Source organism: Salmo salar, chromosome 02, assembly GCF_965601325.2.
Source record: "Salmo salar chromosome 02, fSalSal1, whole genome shotgun sequence".
Taxonomy (NCBI): Eukaryota; Metazoa; Chordata; class Actinopteri; order Salmoniformes; family Salmonidae; genus Salmo; species Salmo salar.
Window position 1 is genome coordinate 58212920 of NC_138292.1, and position 23250 is coordinate 58236169.

General features: G+C 43.4%; 1 protein-coding gene across 2 annotated transcripts; it reads left to right on the forward strand.

The window, feature by feature from the left end:
• The first annotated feature begins 129 nt into the window (after positions 1-129).
• Positions 130-22413, forward strand: LOC106587435 (dual specificity mitogen-activated protein kinase kinase 7). Of its 2 annotated transcripts, XM_014175833.3 has the most exons (13): positions 130-226; positions 527-650; positions 2205-2252; positions 6477-6624; positions 6831-6897; positions 7107-7220; positions 10007-10126; positions 10319-10426; positions 10645-10824; positions 14608-14688; positions 15657-15799; positions 15960-16005; positions 16212-22413. In XM_014175833.3, exons 2-13 carry the CDS (start codon positions 527-529, stop codon positions 16350-16352), a joined length of 1320 nt encoding a protein of 439 aa, XP_014031308.1. In that variant the 5' UTR covers positions 130-226; the 3' UTR covers positions 16353-22413. The 2 variants fall into 2 exon arrangements, with proteins under 2 accessions (XP_014031308.1, XP_082821592.1); XM_082965466.1 differs by lacking the exon at positions 2205-2252 and having other exon boundaries at positions 131-226.
• Positions 22414-23250: the final 837 nt, after the last annotated feature.

The window sequence follows — 23250 nt, forward strand, 5'->3', positions numbered from 1 at the left end:
ATGCTATTCCAAACATACAAGCAAGCCAATTTTCTATGGAAATGTCTGACCTGAGAATGTTTCAAACAGGGAGGTCATTGGGACATCAGCCGTCCCTGCCTGTATAGTCCACAAGCGAGGGAGTCTTGAGCTAGCTGGTTACGCTCGGTGATGCCAGAGAGGAAGAGGCGAAGCGAGAGGATTTACTCATCTGTCGGAGTGAGATAAACCCGTTTTCTGTACGGAGGTAAATGAGTGTCTGAAGTTGGATTACGTTAGGCTTATTTGATCGAATAGAAGTTTTGTAATGTTTAGGATTTACAAATATATTAATATAAGTGGATGAACGTGGCATTCTGGCAAATTTGAGAAAAACGACTCAGTTGTGCATGTTCACGCTCGCATATGCCCTCTCATTGGCTAGAATGGTCCCACCTGATCGCGCCTGCCTTCAATCATTGAGGGCATGTATTTCCACCGTTAGAACGGTCACTCTGCTATCTACTCATTATAATAGATCATCTTTGATCGTGTTCAATTTTTCAAGATGTCGTCGCTGGAACAGAGACTCTCCCGAATCGAGGAGAAACTAAAGCAAGAAAATAAAGAAGCTCGTAGAAGAATTGACCTCAATATCGACATGAGTCCACAACGGTCACGTCCGAGGCCAAGTGAGTATCCGTTGGGGAGTCGGTAACGGAGAGAGGACAGGGAAAATAAGCGAAAGGAGAGGCAGAGTGAGGGCACGAGAGAGTGGGTGTAATAGGGATATGTTGCTACTGTTAGCTAACAGGCTAAATAGATAAACAAATACCCAAACTCGGGACGTTGCCCTGCCCAGAGGTGTCATGCCTTTTCCATGTATATAACATATCACATAAACATTTTGAAACTATGTAAACCAGAATTTGGTATCAGTGCAACGTTGTAACAGAAACTCAATTTAAATCCCGAACTGTGTTTTGGTTCTGTCCTGGCAACTGTTGGCTAGCAACAAGCTAAGTTAGCTCTAGTAGGCCCCATCATCCATCCGTCAGTCAATTTGTTGTTAATTTCGGAAAATTAGCTGTTTATCAGTATTTGACATGTATATCTGGGCTAATATGGTTCATTAACCAGACATGGCTTGTGTGTGTATACATTTCTAGCGAAACTTCAAATATGATTTTGACCGAGTCAATGTTGTTAGTAGCCAGCTAAGCTAACGTTAGCTTTTTGAGCTAACGCAGCTTGCCAGTTAGTTGCGTGAACAAACTCGCCAACTATAACGTTCAAGATAGCTAGCAAACTACCCCTGAAAGTGGCTCTTGTCACGTCACAAATTTCACAAATATGGTGGTGTTAGTAACTACAGAACTAAACAACAACTTATGTTTTCGGTGTTTTCATTTTCTAAACCAATTCCATATGTCTGATAAGCTCGTGATTTGTTTTGCATTAATGCTTTTCTCATATTTTGGGCATGATGGATATTTCTTTATTTCGGCAGTCTTGAACATCTTTGGCAGGTAATGTTTTGGTCATAATGTAGACGAACACATCTGGCAGAATGTGTGGGCAAAATATAGCTGGCTAGCTAGAGACTTTGCCAGCCAAGCCACCAAAATGCACCATGTGGGATTTATCCCAACAGCCCCGATTTAGGATCAGCTTACAGCCGATATGAAGGTCAAACATTTCAAACAGGCTTGGCTCCTGCCCAATGCTTATGGGTGAATTTCGTCTTGCACCATGCAATGCCAGCCACATTCAGTGCAATGTGGTGATATGGGTACTCAACCCTATGCTGATAGTGGTGGTGTCGCCCTGAGTTCAATTTCTATACTTTTATATCAAGGTATTAAATGCATTTCTTCTTGATGCGTTTTCTCTCCCAGCCTCACTGGAAAGCTAAAGGCATGGGAAAGCAAAGATGGTGTGGTAATGCAACTCTCTCTTATCTTTGAGGAGATCAGCATTTTAAGTGCTAGTTTTTTTCTTCTTTTTTTATCGCACACACAGCATATCAACTGGTCTGAGGTGCTCTTGTTTGATTGAACCTTCCTTCATTTTGTTTTGTGTGTGTGTGTTAATATGGGGTTGTAGTTCATTGGTGTGTGTGTGTGTGTGTGTGTGGTAGTTTATTGGTGAGTCTCTGTGGGTGTTAGACTGGGTGTGTGTGAGTGAGTACCTGGCATTGAACAGTGCAGTAATGTGCACGTGTGTATTTTCTCTCCACTGTCCAGTCATCGTGATCCAGCTCAGTCCTGCTCCAGCTCCTTCCCAACGTGCAGGTATCATTCAATCATCGCTCTCTCTCTCTCTGCCACTGCACCCTCCATCCTTCCCTCTCTTTCTCACAATCCATTCTTTATCCCTCTCCTTTCTCTCCCCATCTCCATGTCACTCCTCCTATTCAACAGAAAGGGAACATTTCACCCTCAGTAGCTCAGAACAGATTGTATAGACGCTAGTCACTTCATACATTCTTCAGATGGTTTCACCAAACCTGAATGACTGGCCTGACTGATACCTAACCAGCGCTTATACATTATCCATAGAGTTGAATGTAGGCCTAAATGAATTGCAGTACACAACACACAGCCAATGAATTCTCCTCTCACAAAATATGTGTAATAGGCTAAGGCTATTGTTGTGTAAAATTGAGAATTTCAGATGTTTAGCCCACAATTGTACACAGCACACCTAAAATATTCTAAGACTATTCTGACGAGGCATTTTTTATTTTCAAGTGGCACTGTATCCCCAGTTGGTCGCAGTCTCACCTCCACTCTAATCTCATTCTCCCTCCATCTTTCCATCCCTTCTTCTCCATGTGTGAGTGCCAGTGGCAGGGTATGCCTGTGTCTGCGTGTGTGTGAGGATATTATTAACCTGTTTTGCTGGATGCAGAGAAAAGGTGCATGTGGCTTCCTGCACGGTTTTTATTACACAGTCTAATCCAGCATCCCACCACTGGTTGGTCTGCAGGAGTGCTGCTGTGACCAAATCTGACCACCTCTTCTCTTCCTCCTTTCACGTCTGAAGACTTGTCCTTCAGTCTGTTTGTCTGTCATGTCTTCATCCAGGCTGGGCCCAAGCTGGCATTCTCTTTGCTCTGCAGTTCAGGCTGTGACAGGTTAATTTCTCTGTCCTGTTGTGTGTCCGTCTGTTTCTTCCATGCTCTTTCTCAGGGTGCGCTAACTAAGCATTCTCCCCTGGCATCCCCCTTGCAGTGGCACTGTCAATTGCCAGCAGTGCCTAAGTGGCTGACGTGTGTGTCTGTCTGGATCCAGCTGTGTGGAGGACTGTCTGGTTTTTGCCAAACCAAAAATTGCCCGAGTCCACTACTAACCCCCACTAACTGATTCTCTCCAGTGAGCAGGTCCTGGCTGCAGGTGATAGAACCAGGGATAAAAGCTACTGCCTGGCGTTGGTGCATTTTTCTCTTGAAAAGGCGTTTTTTTTAAAGAACTGCTCGACACTACCTTGTTGCTTTGAAAACCTCAAACAAACCAAAGGCCCCAAAGGTGCCCTTTGCAAAACAACCCCATTCACAGATTAGGAATGGGGCGCTCTTCACACAGTGTATAAAACATATCATATGAAATGTGTTGATTTAATCGAAAGAAAATACATTGAACGGTCTCAACTGAGGGTTTGGGGGGGGGGGGGGGGTTCTCTTCAGGCGGGTCACAGAGAGCTCCAATGTTCTGCAGCAGAGGGTCCACTCCATTTGGTGGTGCTGCTAGCTAGCTACTGACTGAGCAGCAGTCTGAACGCATGGTCTGTTTGTGTGGTTGCATGGTGGGTCAAAGCTAACACTACTCTCGTAGCTGGTCTCCAGTGCTCATCCTGTCTATATGCCTGTGAAGTGTCGTCTCCTTGAACAATAACACTTTTAGCCTTTGTGTCAAATTATGTAGTAAAAATGAATCGACTAAACAAGCCTTCAAGTTCAATTGAAGTTGTTTACCTATGCTTTGCTAATGTACAGGCTAAGGGTTGTCTTGCTATTGCTAATACTTGTGGAATGTCTTGTCGAAGTGTTCGTATTGTGGTCTATAGACATTCACAGCCGACCTCTGTTGGAGACTGAACTGATATCGTTCTACATGCACTATACGCCTGCTCTGTCTGTCTGTCCGTCAAGGTCAAATTGAGCATGGACTGCTTTCATTCACTCCTTTCGAAGTCTGAATAGAAACATGGGGGAGTCCCAGATGGAACAATTTCCCCTTATAGTGCACTACTTTTGACCTGGGCCCATAGGGCTCTGATCAAAAGTAGTGCACTAGGGGATGTTTGGGATGCACACTAAATGTGTACAAACAGAGAGGCAATGGGTGAGACCTTGAAGTAGAATAACCCCGAATTTTATAAGCCAACCTATACGGTGCGTTTGGAAAGTATTCAGACCCCTTCACTTTTCCCACATTTTGTTACGTTAGCCTTATTCTAAAATGTATGACATTGTTTTTCTTAATCAATCTACACAATACCGGGGCGGCAGGTAGCCTAGTGGTTAGTGTTGGACCAGTAACCGAAAGGTTGCTAGATCGAATCCCCGAGCTGACAAGGTAAAAATCTGTCGTTCTGCCCCTGAGCAGGGCAGTTAACCCACTGTTCCTAGGCCGTCATTGTAAATAAGAATTTGTTCTTAACTCACTTGCCTAGGTAAATAAAATAAAAATAGCCCATAATGACAAAGCAAAAGCAATTTTTTTTCTCACATTTCACAGGTATCACATTTCACAAGTATTCAGACCATTTACTCAGGACTTTGTTGAAGCATCTTTGGCAGCAATTACAGCCTCGAGTCTTCTTGGGTATGACACTACAAGCTTGGCACACCTGTATTTGGGGAGTTTCTTACATTCTTCTCTGCAGATCTTCTCAAGCTCTGTCAGGTTGGATGGGGAGCATCGCTACACAGCTATTTTCAGGTCTCTCCAGAGATGTTTGATCGGGTTCAAATCTGGGCTCTGGCTGGGCCACTCAAAGACATTGAGACTTGTCTCAAATCCACTCCTGCATTGTCTTGGCTGTGTGCTAAGGGTCGTTGTCCTGTTCGAAGGTGAACCTTCGCTCCAGTCTGAGGTCCTGAGTGCTCTAGAGCAGGTTTTCATCAAGGATCTCTCTGTACTTTGCTCCGTTCATCTTTCCCTCAATCCTGACTAGTCTCCCAGTCCCTGCCACTGAAAAACATCCCCACAGCATGATGCTGCCTCCACCATGCTTCACCGTATGGATGGTGCCAGGTTTCCTTCAGATGTGACGCTTGGCATTTAGGCCAAAGAGTCCAATCTCTATTTCATCAGACCAGAGAATCTTGTTTCTCATGGTCAGAGTCCTTTAGGTGCCTTTTGGCAAACTCCAAGCAGGTTGTCATGTGCCTTTTACAGAGGATTGGCTTCTGTCTGGCCACTCTACCATAAAGGCCTGATTGGTGGAGTGCTGCAGAGATGGTTGTCTTTCTGGAAGGTTCTCCGATCTCCACAGAGGAACTCTGGATCTGTGTCAGTGACCATTGGGTTCTTGGTCACCTCCCTGACCAAAGCCTGATTGCTCAGTTTGGCCCGGGCGGCCAGCTCTAGGAGGAGTCTTGGTGGTTCCTAACTTCTTCCATTTAAGAATGATGGAGTCCACTGTATTCTTGGGGACCTTCAATGTTGCAGACATTTTTTGGTACCCTTCCCCAGATCTGTGCCTCGACACAAGCCTGTCTCTGAGCTCTAAGGACAATTCCTTCGACCTCATGGCTTGGCTTTTCCTCTGACATGCACTGTCTACTGTGGGACCTTATATAGAAAGGTGTGTGCCTTTCCAAATAATGTCCAATCAATTGAATTTACCACAGGTGGACTCCAATCAAGTTGTAGGAACATCTCAAGGATGATCAATGGAACAGGATGCACCTGAGCTCAATTTTGAGTCTCATAGCAAAGGGTCTGAATACTTATGTAAATAAGGTATTTTATGAGTAAAAATGTCTAAACCTGTTTTCGCTTTGTCATTTTGGGGTATAGTGTGTAGATTAAGGAAAATTGTTTTAAATTTAATCCATTTTAGAATAAGGCTGTAACAAAGTGGGAAAAAGTCAAGGGGTCTGAGTACTTTCTGAAGGCACTGTAGACCTCTAACTGTCAGGGTGTTTTGAATAGCCCGTCAGTGACAGGGAGTTAGCAGAATCCCAGTGCGCCAATGCTATTTGGCTTCCTTTCCTTAGGTCTCTCTCTCTCTCTGTGTCACTGTTTGGTCAAAGAGCTAGATTGAAGCCAACGCTGCCCTCTTCAATCCTGTAAGCTCAATGATCATTAAGAAGAGAGATGAGGAAAGGAGAGTGGAATTAATTGATTACAGTAACACTAGCCTGGGTACCAATCTGTTTCTGACAACGACAAGTTTCCTAAAGCAGAAACGGGCTAAAACAGACTGGCACCCAGGCTAATAAAGGATAGCCTCAGTCTTCCTCTTTTACCTTCCCTTCTTTATAATCCTCCTCTCCTCCCCCCCAGCTCTTCAGCTTCCCCTGGCTAACGACGGAGGGGGGAGTCGCTCCTCGTCTTCTGAGAGCTCACCCCAGCACCATTCCTACCCCAGCCGCCCGCGACACATGCTCAACTTGCCCACGCCACAGTACAGCCTGGTGAAAAGCGTGGAGAAGTAAGACAAACACGCATGCACGGAGCGTACACACACACACTCGCGTGCATGATGCAGATACGCACACAAATGTATACACATGCACACGGAGCATTCATGTTCTGGAAAGGGATACAGAAAGTAAAGAAAAATAGACCTGCTTCCATTCACACACATGCGTCAAATGACACACCTAACCTTTTTGTGCGTCTGCCGTGTCCCCTTAGTGCGGAGATAGACCAGAAGCTGCAGGAGATCATGAAACAGACAGGCTACCTGAAGATCGACGGCCAGGTAAGAGACAATAGCCTGAAGTTAATATTATTTTTGAAATTTCTCTCTACTCATTAAAAATAATGTGCTGTATTGACAAGGAGACGGTACACCATTTATAACCGGATAGAATACACAGAGCATTATAGGTACTGTAGTACATCATGCTACATATGACATGTATGTTTGTCATTGACATGTTGAGACTCGTGACCTGTTCCCCTCCTCAGCGGTACCCGGCTGAGGTCAGTGACCTGATCAGCGAGGGGGAGATCGGCAGCGGCACGTGCGGTCAGGTGTTCAAAGTGCGCTTCAAGAAGACGGGCCACGTCATCGCCGTCAAAGTAAGCCTTGTCTACCTCCAACCACAGCTTGTTGGCATTAAGACAATATATAATAGTACTGGATTGCATTTTAAACAGGCAGTCTGGAAGCGCGTTACATTGTCTGGCAGGGGGTCACTTCACTTTCATGTCTTGAGGATGAGAAGTCTGTCCATCCGGCCTCCGCTCTGATTCTGTTGTCCTGGATGCATTGTCTTGTTGCAGTTTGACACTTACGATACAATATACTTTATTGTCCATTTAGATGGAAATTCATTTCATGGTGTCAGCATTAGGGATACACCGACATGACATTTGTCCGATTCCGATATTTTCCTTGCCAAAAAAAACAATCGATATTTACAATTTTAGCAGCCTTTTAAGCGTTCTAGTACATTTTAAATAGTTGAAACACACACACACTAACCAAAAAGTAATTTCGTTGGCATTTACGTATGTCCCCATTACCAGTAAAACCTAATCAAAACCTGTTTCTTTTACTTACGTGCTGTTTTGTTGTTCATTTGTTCAGTCTCAACCAGGATTTCATCATACATGTCAAGCAGTGACGTTTCAGCTCTCTCTGTCCGTGGCCTCTCTTCCTCGGTGCGCACTGTCCGTTTCCATCTTGTCCAGCTGTGTCTGTAACATTTCACGTAAACCCTGTTTTCTTGTCTGCATCGAAGTAGCGGTCCTTGTACCTAGCATAGAACATGGAAGCGCAGAGAGAATGCCACGGAATCGCTTGTTCACAGCCTCTTGTAGAGTACTTTTGCACATTTTAACCCGACGGTCTGTGTTGGCAGTTTTGTTGAGCAGGTGTTTCAATGCCATGACAGAGGGTATCACGTCTGCTGCAGACACAGTTGATGAGCTAATTTCTCCAGTCAGTTGTTCGAATGGAGCTAGGAGTGTGTTCATGTATCCAAGTTTCAAACATGTTCTCAAATGCCATTGAAATGGCAGCAGCGGTATGAGAACCAGCACATTCTTGAGCATGCAATACGACTTTCCTCAGTAGGAAATCCTCGTCGACCCACTGTGCTGTCAAACTCAGCATGCTCATGGGGTTGACATCGCTGGTCCAAATGTCAGTCGTGAAGCTAATAGCAGTGACGCCCATAGCAAGTTGCTCAGAGATGTGCGTTTCAACAATACTGTGTATCTCCGGTAGGGCAACATCTGGAAAAATAGCACCTACTTGGTAGTGTGTACTGGGGCTCGAGGTGATTGACCAGTCAGCGAAAGCCAACATCCACGACAGAGAACGGTTGATTGTCGAGGGCAATGAATTCCATTTTCTTGGCGTTAATGGATTTCGCCTTCGAGTTGTCTCGCTGAAATGTTCTTACTCTTTCAAGTGACTGCTCGACATGAACTTGTTTAGTTGTTGGAAGTGTGCGCTTAGTATTTTTCTGCTTTTGTTCTGTGTAGCGCTGTATTTTTCGTGGCATCATTACGTCATCTACCTACGTTATATAGGTATGCACGTCAGCTTAGACATCGGCGTTAAACTAGACATCGGGCCGATGCCAATGTTGGCATTTTTAGCGAATATTGTCCGATTCCGATATGCTTATATTGTGCATCCCTAGACAGCATACAAACACAACATATTACATGCAGTACGGAAAACTGCAAAGTTAGTCCACAAGTACACACTTACATTTTAACGTATTCAAAGTCTCTGCGGCCTACTGTCTGACCGTGTATTGGGCCTGCATCTGTCTTATGTCCCACTGTTCAACAGCCTAATGGCATGAAACTAGCCTTGCTCCTATTCTTGCTGAGCAGTGGGAACCTTAATCGCCTTCCAGCAGCTCGAAACATTAGGCCTATTCCGTTATGCAAGTGCTGTGTGGATGTTCTACTGCCGCTATTTGGGTTAAGGCCATAGCATTGGTTTTTCCTACTGTGGCAGAACACATAATTCCATAGCAGCCGATTTGGCCAGAGGATATAACTGTTGAAGGCAGCCCTGGGCTGTTTGTCAGTTCAGTATCGCTGTTCTTTTTTCTATTGGTTTCTCTCTGGGCTTTGCCTTCCATTGTTTATCCTCACACAATGATAGTAATTATACTGTATCGTCACTGCTACAATTAAGCATTGTTAACCCCCCCCCCACCATTTATCTTAACTGTTTAACTATTAGGAAGTCAGTCACTACTAGTCTATGGGGGGTTGCATACAATGCTTATCCTTGGTATACACAGTCATGGTTACAAGCACAAACAACATGGCCTACAGGGATAATGACTGGAGCTGTAAATGATATATTATAGCTATGCAATTTAAGATGTAGAATGCTATTATGTTTTGTTCAGCCTTAACTGGCAGGTATAAACTTTATAATCAGTGTGTTCTGTTCTTAAAATACATAGGCCTACCTCTATCGTTCAATCATATACAGTTTCACTTTTCACCATCTGGTGACCTACTGTATATAGATGAGAGGGAATAGGTTTGCATGGGGAGGGGGCAGGGGATGTAGATTGCTGGAAACAGCTGATACTCTGGGGTGAGGTAGGATACTATGGTTACCCGGAGACAGATTGGACTATGAAGCACTTTCAGTGGATAATCTCCTTTTTAAATCCCCTTTTTAGTGTAGGATTAGTCCTAATCTGTGTCCGGGAAACCGGCAGTATGCGATTGGCTAATGGTTAAGTGCTAGACAGGTGTGTGGGATGGGCGGAGTTGTAAATTAGTGGTGCCATCCAGTTGCTTGAAGTTCTCCTCCCTCAACTAAAATATCAACGTTGAATATTGATGACTGATTTATTGTGTGTGTGTGTGTGTGTCACTAGCAAATGCGCCGGACAGGAAACAAGGACGAGAACAAGAGGATTCTGATGGATCTGGATGTGGTTCTGAAGAGCCACGACTGCCCTTACATCATCCAGTGCTACGGCGCCATAGTTACCAACGTGAGTCACACACACAGTTAAATAAGTTCATTTGCCACGCTATAGTTACCAACATGTGTCACACGCACAGATAATTTAGTATGTCACATTTAAACCATATTTATTCAAATTGACAGAAATAGCTTCTTTCTTGTAGCACTTTCCCTGTTTTAAAATGCCAATGTTATGTGACTGACTGTGATTGGTCCTCAGACGGATGTGTTCATCGCAATGGAGCTGATGGGGACGTGTGCTGAGAAACTCAAGAAGAGGATCCAGGGGCCCATCCCTGAACGCATCCTGGGCAAGATGACCGTGGCAGTGAGTCTCTCCAACTCTCGTCTATTATCTCTTGCGCTCTCATACCCTCAATTCAGGCTTTGAACTGAAACTCAAATTCAGAATAAAAAATTGCCCTTCATTTTCAATTAGGTTTCTTTATGTTCAGTTCCAGTGGAATTGACCCTATCCCATAAAAAGTTTGTTCAACTTCTCTTCAATGTAGTAGTGTTACCCGGTGTGTGTGTGTGTGTGTACAGATCGTGTCGGCTCTGCTGTACCTGAAGGAGAAGCACGGTGTGATCCACCGGGACGTGAAGCCCTCCAACATCCTGCTGGACAACAAGGGCCAGATCAAGCTGTGTGACTTTGGCATCAGTGGACGACTCGTCGACTCCAAGGCCAAGACCCGCAGCGCCGGCTGTGCTGCCTACATGGCTGTGAGTCACCTTGGTGGACACACGCACACGTACCCTACCACGTTTAACCTCTTACATCTAGACGTTCCGCTAGCGGAACACCTGCTCCAATATCCTGGCGCGAAATACAATTCCTCGAAAATCCGAAAACTTCCATTTTTCAAACATATGACTATTTTACACCATTTTAAAGACAAGACTCTCCTTTATCTAACCACACTGTCCGATTTTCAAAAAGGCTTTACAGCGAAAGCAAAACATTAGATTATGTCAGCAGAGTACCCAGCCAGAAATAATCAGACACCCATTTTTCAAGCTAGCATATAATGTCACATAAACCCAAATCACAGCTAAATGCAGCACTAACCTTTGATGATCTTCATCAGATGACACTCCTAGGACATTATGTTATACAATACATGCATGTTTTGTTCAATCAAGTTCATATTTATATCAAAAAACAGCTTTTTACATTAGCATGTGACGTTCAGAACTAGCATTCCCACCGAACACTTCCGGTGAATTTACTAAATTGTTCACGATAAACGTTCACAAAAAACATAACAATTATTTTAAGAATTATAGATACAGAACTCCTTTATGCAATCGCCGTGTCAGATTTTAAAATAGCTTTTCGGTGAAAGCACATTTTGCAATATTCTGAGTAGATAGCTCGCCATCACGGGCTAGCTATTTTGACACCCGCCAAGTTTGGTACTCACCAAACTCATATAAGAAAAATTGGATTACTTTTGCTGTTCTTCGTCAGAATGCACTCCTAGGACTTCTACTTCAATAACAAATGTTGGTTTGGTTCCAAATAATCCATAGTTATATCCAAATAGCGGCGTTTTGTTCGTGCGTTCAAGACACTATCCGAAGGGTAAAGAAGGGTGACGCGCCCGGCGCGTTTCGTGACAAAGAAAATTCAAAATATTCCATTACCGTACTTCGAAGCGTGTCAAACGCTGTTTAAAATCAATTTTTATGCGATTTTTCGCGTAAAAAAGCGATAATATTCCGACCGGGAGTCGTTGTTTTCGTTCAAAGCCTGAAAATGTAAACATGGAGTCGTCTCGTGCACGCGCACACCAGTCTCATTGTTCTCAGATCGACCACTTACCAAATGCGCTACTGTTTTTCAGCCATGGCCTGCAAAGTCATCATTCAACGTTCTGGCGCCTTCTGAGAGCCTATGGGAGCGTTAGAAAATGTCACGTTACAGCAGAGATCCCCTGTTTTGGATAGAGATAACAAAGAAGGCCAAGAAATGGTCAGAGAGGGCGCTTCCTGTTTGGAATCTTCTCAGGTTTTGGCCTGCCAAATGATTTCTGTTATACTCACAGACACCATTCAAACAGTTTTAGAAACTTTGGAGTGTTTTCTATCCAAAGCTAATAATTATATGCATATTCTAGTTTCTGGGCAGGAGTAATAATCAGATTAACCTCTCTGGGCTAGGTGGGACGCTTGTTGAATCCTGTGGCGCGTTATTGAAATACCTTAGAAATGCTATTACTTCAATTTCTCAAACATATGACTATTTTACACCATTTTAAAGACAAGACTCTCGTTAATCTAACCACACTGTCCGATTTCAAAAAACATTAGATTATGTCAGCAGAGTACCCAGCCATAAATAATCAGACACCCATATTTCAAGCTAGCATAAAATGTCACATAAACCCAAACCACAGCTAAATGCAGCACTAACCTTTGATGATCTTAATCAGATGACAACCCTAGGACATTATGTTATACAATACATGCATGTCTGTTCAATCAAGTTCATATTTATATCAAAAAACAGCTTTTTACATTAGCAGGTGACTAACATGTGACTAGCATTCCCACCGAACACTTCCGGTGAATTTACTAAATTACTCACGATAAACGTTCACAAAAAACATAACAATTATTTTAAGAATTATAGATACAGAACTCCTATATGCACTCGCTATGTCCGATTTTAAAATAGCTTTTCGGTGAAAGCACATTTTGCAATATTCTAAGTAGATAGCCCGGCATCACAGGGCTAGCTATTTAGACACCCAGCAAGTTTAGCACTCACCCAAGTCAGATTTACTATAAGAAAAATGTTATTACCTTTGCTGTTCTTCGTCAGAATGCACTCCCAGGACTTCTACTTCAATAACAAATGTTGGTTTGGTCCCAAATAATCCATAGTTATATCCAAATAGCGGCGTTTTGTTCGTGCGTTCAAGACACTATCCGAAGGGTAAAGAAGGGTGACGCGCCCGGCGCGTTTCGTGACAAAGAAAATTCAAAATATTCCATTACCGTACTTCGAAGCATGTCAACCGCTGTTTAAAATCTATTTTTATTCAATTTTTCTCGTAAAAAAGCGATAATATTCCGACCGGGAAAGCGTGTATACGTACAAAGAGAGAAAATAAAAACATCTCGTGCACGAGCCTGAGTCTCAGAGTAGTCTGACCGGCCACTATCCAAACGCGATCCTGTAGGTTCATGCTCTACAACATTCGCAGAGTACGACCCTGCCTCACACAGGAAGCGGCGCAGGTCCTAATCCAGGCACTTGTCATCTCCCGTCTGGATTACTGCAACTCGCTGTTGGCTGGGCTCCCTGCCTGTGCCATTAAACCCCTACAACTCATCCAGAACGCCGCAGCCCGTCTGGTGTTCAACCTTCCCAAGTTCTCTCACGTCACCCCGCTCCTCCGCTCTCTCCACTGGCTTCCAGTTGAAGCTCGCATCCGCTACAAGACCATGGTGCTTGCCTACGGAGCTGTGAGGGGAACGGCACCTCCGTACCTTCAGGCTCTGATCAGGCCCTACACCCAAACAAGGGCACTGCGTTCATCCACCTCTGGCCTGCTCGCCTCCCTACCTCTGAGGAAGCACAGTTCCCGCTCAGCCCAGTCAAAACTGTTCGCTGCTCTGGCACCCCAATGGTGGAACAAGCTCCCTCACGACGCCAGGACAGCGGAGTCAATCACCACCTTCCGGAGACACCTGAAACCCCACCTCTTTAAGGAATACCTGGGATAGGATAAAGTAATCCTTCTACCCCCCCCCCCCCCCCCCCCCCCTTAAAAGATTTAGATGCACTATTGTGAAGTGGTTGTTCCACTGGATATTATAAGGTGAATGCACCAATCTGTAAGTCGCTCTGGATAAGAGCGTCTGCTAAATGACTTAAATGTAAATAATGTGTTTCAGCCTGGGGCTGCCTCGATATCATTCAGCTTTTTCCCGGGCTCTGAGAGCCTATGGGAGCCGTAGGAAGTGTCACGTTACAGCAAAGATCCTCAGTCTTCAATAAAAAGAGCCAAGATGAACAAGAACTTGTCAGACAGGCCACTTCCTGTTCAGAATCTTCTCAGGTTTTTGCCTGCCATATGAGTTCTGTTATACTCACAGACACCATTCAAACAGTTTTAGAAACTTTAGGGTGTTTTCTATCCAAAGCCAAAAATTATATGCATATTCTAGTTACTGGGCAGGAGTAGTAACCAGATTAAATCGGGTACGTTTTTTATCCGGCCGTGTCAATACTGCCCCCTAGCCCTAACAGGTTAAATCGGGTACGTTTTTTATCCGGCCGTGAAAATACTGCCCCCTATCCATAAAAAGTTAACCTACCGAAGTGAAGGCTGCCATTTTGATGCTAAAGTGCCACTATTTTTCCACCTGGGGTTGCACATAACTCTGTAAAAATTCTGAATGCTGCTGTCCTCTGTAAAATGTTTTTAATTTCCCTGTGTATTGGTACAATAAATTCAGTTTCCCCCTAACCCAAGCCTGTTTCTGTGTCCCCAGCCTGAGAGAATAGACCCCCCAGATCCCAGCAAGCCTGACTATGACATCCGAGCAGACGTCTGGAGCCTGGGCATCTCTCTGGTAAAACAGCCACACCACTACATCACACCCTATTCCCTATGTAGTGCACTTCTTTTGGTCAGTCCTGTGCCTTCGTATTTGGCCCTGGCTAAAAGTTGAGAGCCTTACCTACCTTCTACGCTTTGACACTTCTCAATGTCCCGTCATCCATCTGAAAGGATCAAATGGGTGTAAGTAATTTGATAATTGCTCCATCAAGCCTTTTGGTAGGCTAGATGGACTTTCCGCCATATTGTTTACACCCATCCAGCTTTTCACATCTACAAGGGAGCATGAACTGGTGTCTAGGTTAGGGACTAAGGGTTGATTTCTAACTAGTGAAGAGGTTTGATACCTTTAGTCTTAGTGACCTGTTGTTGTGAGTGTAACGGCTGGTTTACGGTCGGTCTATCGACATGTCTGTAGAAAATTTACGTAGCGACGTCATGAACATTTTATTGTTGTCCGACATCAAACTTGTAGTTATGAAAAATTATAAACGCACGTTCTCTATTTTAACACCGATAAACCCATCCGTTTTAAAAGTGAATTCAGTAAATGTCAACCTAGCAAGCCAGGCAACTAAAAGCAATTTTCGAAACAATGTTTTGGTTCGTTAGCCAGTTCAAATAATGACCAGAGAATAACTGACAACGTCTTAACTTTAGCTACTTTTTATTCATTATTATAGCAAAATAAACTCACAAGTAATGGCGAGTTTACAGAAAATAGCTTACTGCCACAGTGTGACTAAATAAGTTTGTCATTGTATCTGAGAATTATAGAACTGTCTGGTAACAACGGACATAGCGACAGTCGCAACAAGAAAACTGACAGTCACAGCGACGGTCTACAGACGTTCCACTGGAGTATAAATGTAAATGTCGTTTTGACCAGCGATGCTTGTCGCATTCTAATTGTCTACAGACATGTCGTTAGACCAAGTATAAACTGGCCTTAACGCTGTAATGTGTTGTATCGGCCTGCAGGTGGAGCTGGCCACAGGACAGTTCCCCTATAAGAACTGCAAGACCGACTTTGAGGTCCTGACCAAAGTGCTGCAGGAAGACCCTCCCTCGCTCCCCCTCAGCATGGACTTCTCCCTCGACTTCCAGTCCTTCGTCAAAGACTGGTGAGACAAAACACACGCACTGTGTGACTCATTGAGAGAGTTTGTTAATTTCTGCAGTCTTACGGCTCTCAACCAGTCTCTGCTGACAGTACAGTTGCTAAGTAATATCAAGCGCTTTTTGTCTGTTCATTTTTACCTCACTGACTGCCTCTTTCCACAGCCTCACAAAGGATCACAGAAAAAGGCCAAAATACCACAAGCTGCTCGTAAGTCTCTCCCCTCCAGCTGTTCACACACTGATTCACCACCACCACTCTAAACCATGATTTGGGATTACAAGAAAGGGAAGATTGTTGTCTGAATTAAATGTTTAGTAGAATAAAAAATCTGTACATTAGAGAGAAAGGGAATGGATGCAGTGTTCTAACTCCTCTCTTCTGCCCTTCCTCTCACCGTCTCCCCCCTCCCCCAGGAGCACAGTTTCATTCGGCGCTATGAGGTGCTGGTGGTGGACGTGGCGGGCTGGTTCCAGGCGGTGATGGAGCGCACTGAGTCTCCGCGCAGCAGCCAATGTTACAGCCAGCACCAGCTCCACTCGCTCTTCAGCAGGTAGCCCCCGGCCACTGGCCCCGCCCCGGAGCCACTGGAGCCTGCAGCCGCCCTAGCCTGCAGCCGGGAGACCCCGGAGAGGGACGGAGACACGGAGTAGGCCTTTATCCCTAGACAGACAGACTGGCTCGGTGGATTGATTGAGTCTGGTTGATCGATTTTGATTGAGTCTGGATCAGGACAGACAGACACGAGGGAGAGTAGAGCTTCACACTGTAGTTAGGCGTCATCAGAAGTCATATCAGCACATGTACATTATCATCGTGAACACTTACTGTAGGTTACTCTGTATCCACAATGCTTGCACACTTTTCCATCCGTTTGATACTGACGTAGAGTAGTGATACTGTAAATGCATTTACGTGGTTAGACGCATACATAAATACTACTCACTCACTAGTCATATCTCACACGCCTGTATAATCTTGTTCAGCTCCAGCCCTAGTCATAGCTACGGGGTCTGACAACAGAGTAGTCGATACACACTGGAGCTAATTTCTGCTACATCATGTAGTGTTAAGACAATGTAAGAGTCCCTACGGCAAGCCCAGAGGCCCAGTTTCTTCCGCAGTGATGGCTAGGCTCAGTGCAATATTCAGCCAGGTGTTATTGTTTCTATACTTACTCTTCAACAGGTTTTATGAGTGTGTGTACTAAGACACAAGTGTGCGCTCACTATTATGGATGGCAAATAGCTGTCCCACTGTAGCTCTAACAGACCAACTAGACCCGCTGTATTTGTTTGTCTGGTTTTTAACCATCGTTTTGAAAATACAATAGATGACAGAAACATTAACTTTGATTCAAATGCTTAGAGAGAATATCAACAAGTACATGTTCTAGCAGTTTTGAATTGGAAAAACGGCGAAAACACACAAAAAAAAGTTGGGTTATGCATAGCTCTGTAGAAAAGGTATTTTGTATTTATTTATTTTGAGTTCAGGATGGTTTTGAGTGGGCCTGGATAACCGGTGGATGAGTGGGAGGGATACAGAGGAGGACAAAAGTCTGCCTTTTATCGGACTTGGTTTACTGCATTTACCCCCAGATGCTGTGAAACTCAGCCAGGGAAACTGTACTGCCAGGTAGATGAGGTTTAAAGCAGTGTTGCTTATTGTTGAAGAGGAGTGTTAGAAAAGAAAACAGTTTGGAGGAGAACGGAGGTGTGAGTTATTTGTGGCAAGAGACAGCAGCTTGCCCTTTACAAATAATACAATTAGATATTTTTGGCTGTGGAGCATTTCAACCCTCCCTCCTTCTGCTCTTTCTCAATGGCACTCAGCCACTCACCCTCTTCTTTATTTCATTCTTTCTGCTGTTCCATCTTTTAGAGGCTCCACAGTTTTGTCAAACCAAAGGTGGTAGTTGTTGGTGGAGGGTGTCACACAAGGCCCTCTCGTTGCTCCTGACTGCTGCCTCTCCTCCTGCAGAGCCAAAGCCAGGTAGAGAAGACTACTACCCCCCCCCCCCCCCCCCCCCCCTTTCCTAGCCTGAGCATTAGGAGTTTGTAAGACGGCACTGACAGATCTGGGATCAGGCTAGACTTCCCAAACAACCAAGCCAAATCACTGCTAGACACAGACACGATAGGAGAGGGAGATCAACGGTATGTCAGAGAAATGGAGAGAGGGAACCGGAAACGTCGACTATGAATATGGGCAGAGGAAGAGCTAGGGAGAAGCAAGACGAGGAAAGAGTTGGATAAAAAAAAAATAAAAAGTATTTGGGATGAAAGGATGAGGCGAAAAGGAGCAGAGGAAGAGAAGGATAAGAAAGTGAGAAAGAAGGTCGAGAGGTACGTGACAGTAAGGTAAGGGCCATCTAGAGCTAGTGAGGGAAGAGTGAGTGACAGCAGAGCGGTGAGTGTTTTGATAACGGAGAGATGTGAGGAGGAGAGAGAGTTTGGAGCCCTGAATTCAGCCATAGGCAGCCAGGCTATGGATCAGATGTTGGACATTGTAAAGCTATCTGGACATTGTAAAAGCTTTCAATGGTGTTGCACCAATATACCAATTATGATTTTTAGAGTGAATTAGGATTTGTGTTTTGATTGTTTGCTGTTCTATTCATTATTGTATCTTTCAAAAAATATTTAATTATTTATTACGTTGCTACTACTGCTGCTAAATTTTTGCTTTAGACTCTGCTGTCGATAATTGTCCCCCAAAGGACAAATACTTTTATCTTTTTAAACCAAATAAGTGAAGTAATGCAATGTCTTTACAGTTACCAAATACAGAAAAGCAAGTCTGATGGTGAAGGGTGTGAGAGAACAGTGACAGAGCGCTAAACCCATAGATGAGTAGCATAGGTTAACGTCACTAAACTAATCCACGCAAATGTACACCTCACATGTATCTAACAGTGTAATAGCATGTTGTAGTCACATATCGCACTACAGCACCACAAAGTCTAGTTATTAGTGAAGGAGTGTCCGTCTGTCCGTCCTGACCTGTGAACCTTGACCTTTTGCTCCCTGACCTTAGACATTGTAGTCCAGGGTCACCCTGATTTTAGAATGGTCTGTCTACCTGTCCGTCTGTCCGTCCGTGGGCCTCCTGCAAGCTCGACCTTGACATTACACACCAAAGGTGTCATCAACGAAAACAAGTTATTATTGTTATTGATATTCTAATTGATTACTATGACTACGATATATTCAGAGTTTTTCTGTAGCTAGTGTGGGGGAGGGGGTGCTTTAGAGGTAGCAATGCCCGTGTGTGTAGAATACAGGGAGAGACTTGTACTCTGACAAAGCCTGGGCACAGCAATCACACCCACACAGCCAGACAGACATCTCAGCCAGACAGACCTTTTTACTGTGTAAACTGGTACTGTAATAAGCCACTGCTCACCATCACCAGGTCTTGGGAGAGTTCAGGAGATTGGCTGTGTTGCAGGTAGAATATACATGGTTCTCTTATCGTTGTGGAATAGAGAACAGTGTTGGTTCTTTGCGTTATGTTTCAGGCTGCAACGTCCTGTTTCTTGTTGCCCCTCCGCAAATCATCATGTACCAACTTTGAACCATTGCTCTTTGGTTTTGGTTCTCCTATAGGCAATCAGGTAGTAATGACAGACACATTATTATACAATCTACGCTGCCTGGTCCACTTGCTAAAACAAAGTTTTAAAATACTGACTTTATGTACTTTTATTAGTATTATCCCTTGTAATTTACACGCTCTCTACCCCTTGGGTTCTCCAAAATCACTTCAAAGTGCACTCTACTCAAAGTGCACCCTATTCCCCCAGTCTTGGCTGTCCAGTGCTGTGTCAGACCCAGTCTCCCACTGTCAACTTTCTCTTGTTTTGCTGATGTCTTTTTACAAGCACTCACACGTGGTTGGAAAACACCTGACAGGTGACTGTGCCACTCTTCACCTTTCTACAAACGGCAAGAACTTTTTTGGCCCCTGGTGCAAAACCTGAATGACTTGGGTGTTTTAGTGTGTGTTTGTAAAATGTATAATACATTTTTTTTTTTAAAGTTTGAATACTAATCCTAACCCATTGCCAAGGACAGCGGTGGCGTGCCACACACACTCCAAATGTAGGCTATAGACAATATGTCCACAGTGGTGCTGGTTGGCTGCTGTTTAGTGGCTTTGTGTTCTTAGCAGGCAGTGGCAAAGCCAGCGCTGTTAAAGATGTACTCTGGTAGGGTGCCTCTGAAATCACACCCTATGTAGTGCACTACTTTATCACCAGGGCTCATAAGACCCCGGTCAAAAGTAGTGCACAATGTAGTGAATAGGGTGCCATTTTGGATTCACATAGTCTGCTGCTGCGCTGTACCTTGGGGGTGCGGTGGGAGGGTGTGTCATCGCCCCATCTGTAAGTAAAACCAAATATCATTTTCACTATGCAGTCATTCAAATCAGTCAGCTTGCTGTACGTTAGGAAGTCCTCCTGTATATAAACATATGGTGATGAAACTGGAGTTGGGTGAAAATATGAGATCTTCTCCCTAGTATGGTTGAATTCATGCCTTCAGCTAGTCCAGAGGGAAAATGAGTTAAGCAAGAGACGTGTTTTTGAATGAGCTGACTATTTAAAGATTGTGTTGGGGTGGGGCCCTTGGGTTGTAGTTTTTGGGGTGGGTTAAATGGGATTTGTAGTTTGGGAGTTGCTAGTCCAATGCTGTAAGTATATCAATTGCATGTTATTGTCACTGATGTAACTGCTATTGATTTTAGATTATGGACGGGGGGGCACAACTCTATTTATAATTTTTACATATTATATATTCTTTTGCAAAATTTTGAATTGTATACTTAGGAAAATACACACTTTTGCCTTTATGTTCTCTTGACTTGTTTTCAATCTGCAATTTGCAATATACATTTTTACCTGTATTGTCTTTTAGTTGGTTTCATGGCGAGAATGAGTTGTCATTTGTGTAATTATTTTTTTTGTCCGTTTCTTTTCCTGAATGTGCTGTGTGTCTTTCGTTCAATTAGCTGTGTGAGTGAGGATGGATGGATGGATGGAGGGCAAGGTCTGTGTCTTGGAAGTGTTATGTCTATGATTATTATTTACCTTTTTCGTCCTTTAAAAAAAATATATATATATTTGTATTATATTCAGGGAAAAGATGACACCAAATTGAATAAAGAAATTTCCGGGTTGATCCTAGAGAGCGGTTGAGATGGAGAGTTGTGTGACAGTGTAGTTAGAGAAGTTTTCTTTCTGTCCTTCCGGAACGGCTGGGTCAAAGGTGTCTTTTTCTCTCAAAGCGGAGTGATCACTTTCACTGCTCCGTTTAGCCGCTTCTTCTTCACCCTGTGTCGCTGTAAAACTTTGGTCCTCCGATATCCTCCTAACTGAATTTTGGTTTTCGGTTTAAATCTTTTGTGCCATTTTATTTTTCTCTACCCAAGAAGCCCCACTTTGTTTTTGTGGTTCTCTGATGCTGTATGGTCAAACTAATTTGACTGCATCTGAAATGGCACCCTATTCCCTAAATGGTGCACCAAAAGTAGTGCACTACATCAGGAATGGGGTGCCATTTGAGACGGCACCATGAGAGAGCGTCTTATTAATGCTGAAATTGTCATGAGTGGAGTTTGCACTTGGGCGGCTTTTGAGTCGGGTGGGGAGGAGTCATTGGGAGCTCTTTTGGGTTGCAGATGTCCCGTTTGACCAATCACAGACCTGCGACTGGCAGAAAACTGATTTCAACAATGTATATGTATTATCACTATTTATTTATTGGTTGTGTTTTTTTAGTTTTTTTTTTTTTAAGCCAAACAAGACACACATGGTAAAGAGAATCGTCTGTCATTGGCGTTGCCGTTGATACAAAAGCCAAATATCAAACCACACTAACCCACAGGAAACATTGCTATTGTAGTGGAGTGGTTTAAATTCTAGATGGTGTATGCTTTTTTAGTACTGGCTTGGCTGAGCTGTAGGATGTCGGTCTTCATGTTTGTATACTTTAGTGTGTGCACTCATTTCATTGAAATCCTGCTCAGTCAAGCCAAACAGAGGTTATGGTTTAAACCTTAACATTTACAGCATGGGTGGTATTAGAGAGAGAGCTAATCTAATACCCATTTAAGTTAGCTCCTATTGTTTGAAACTTGGTTTGGTTTTACACAAGTAATGAATTATCCTCCTGAAACAGACTAGCAGTCAACGTTTTATGCATACTCTGACTGAAAAAATAGATTTCTATTCCGAAGTGGACTGATTGGCTCGTATTTAATCTGTACTCTGTAGCGAGGTGGAAACCCTGTTTTAAAATGTTGGTAAAGAATAATTAGCTTGTTCCCTAGGGTTTTTAAATGCAGTATTGCATGACTTGCTCGATTTTAAAGGGGGAAATTGTATACTTTTTCCATCGCCATTGCAATTCCATGGCTGTTTGAATGTATGACTCAAAGGGTTTGTTCTGACAGTTGTATCAATCTACACAGCTACTGTCTCCCTCTGCTTTTCGCTGTCTTTCATTTTCTGTTTAAATTTCCTCTATTTAAAACAGAATAAATGCCATTATATTGTGAATACCTCAGGATTTTTTTGGAGACAAATCAAATAAAGAAAACTTCCAAAAAGTTGTGGAGATATGTTACATGAGTCTTTATTGCCTTAAGTCTGCATGCCTCTTATGACTCAATGTTCTTTTTTTTTCTTTTCTAAAGCATATTGATGTTGTAGGACTCCTACCGAAAATACCAATAGATTAGAAAAAGCTGTACTTTTTGTAAAGCAGGAAACATTCCTTGTTGCATGATCTTCATGTCAATTGAAAGCAACTAGAATGTTAGACAAATGCATTATATTAAACCTTCCTATTCCATTGTGTATACCATTTTGTGAATTAAGCATTGATCATGAGGTCGGGCTACTGAAAACCACACAATGCAACCTAAGGCCATACAATGTTGATTTACTGTTTAACGGATGCCCCTGTTGACACACATGGGGTCTTGACAACAGAGATCCTATAAAATATCTGTCATTATATGGTAATGAGGTTGAACTAAGGTTGCTATAGTATTTTTACAAAGTAAACTTTTTGATTTGCTTGCCTGTCTCAAAAAAAATATACATTGTTAGCTGTTTGTTAATCAAGTCTGTATGGCCTAACCTCCAGATACATTTAGGCTACACAGACAGCAGAGGACATGTTGTTAGAATGGTCTGGCTGAAATGGATGGTAGGTCCCACAGTTTACTTTTAATAACCATTATGCAATGTATTAAGGCAATATCATGGAATTCCTTCCTGGTAGTGTAGGTGTCCATTTTCTCATGAGATTTGGCAGTACAATAATATTAGTCAAAATAACACGTCATCTGAGGGTAAAAACAAGGTAGGTTTTAGCAATGCTTTCCATAAGAGGCTAAAACGTTCTTGACAAGGGCCACAAATTTGGTTGGTCCAGGAAGTAT

What these genes read in the sequence shown, in the direction of transcription:
- LOC106587435 (XM_014175833.3), top strand. Translation starts at nt 527, where the DNA reads ATGTCGTCGCTGGAACAGAGACTCTCCCGAATCGAGGAGAAACTAAAG. An exon ending in ACGGCGCCATAGTTACCAAC is followed by an intron (nt 10,127 to 10,318) that starts GTGAGTCACACA and finishes ATTGGTCCTCAG; the next exon opens with ACGGATGTGTTCATCGCAAT. An exon ending in CAAAATACCACAAGCTGCTC is followed by an intron (nt 16,006 to 16,211) that starts GTAAGTCTCTCC and finishes CCCCTCCCCCAG; the next exon opens with GAGCACAGTTTCATTCGGCG.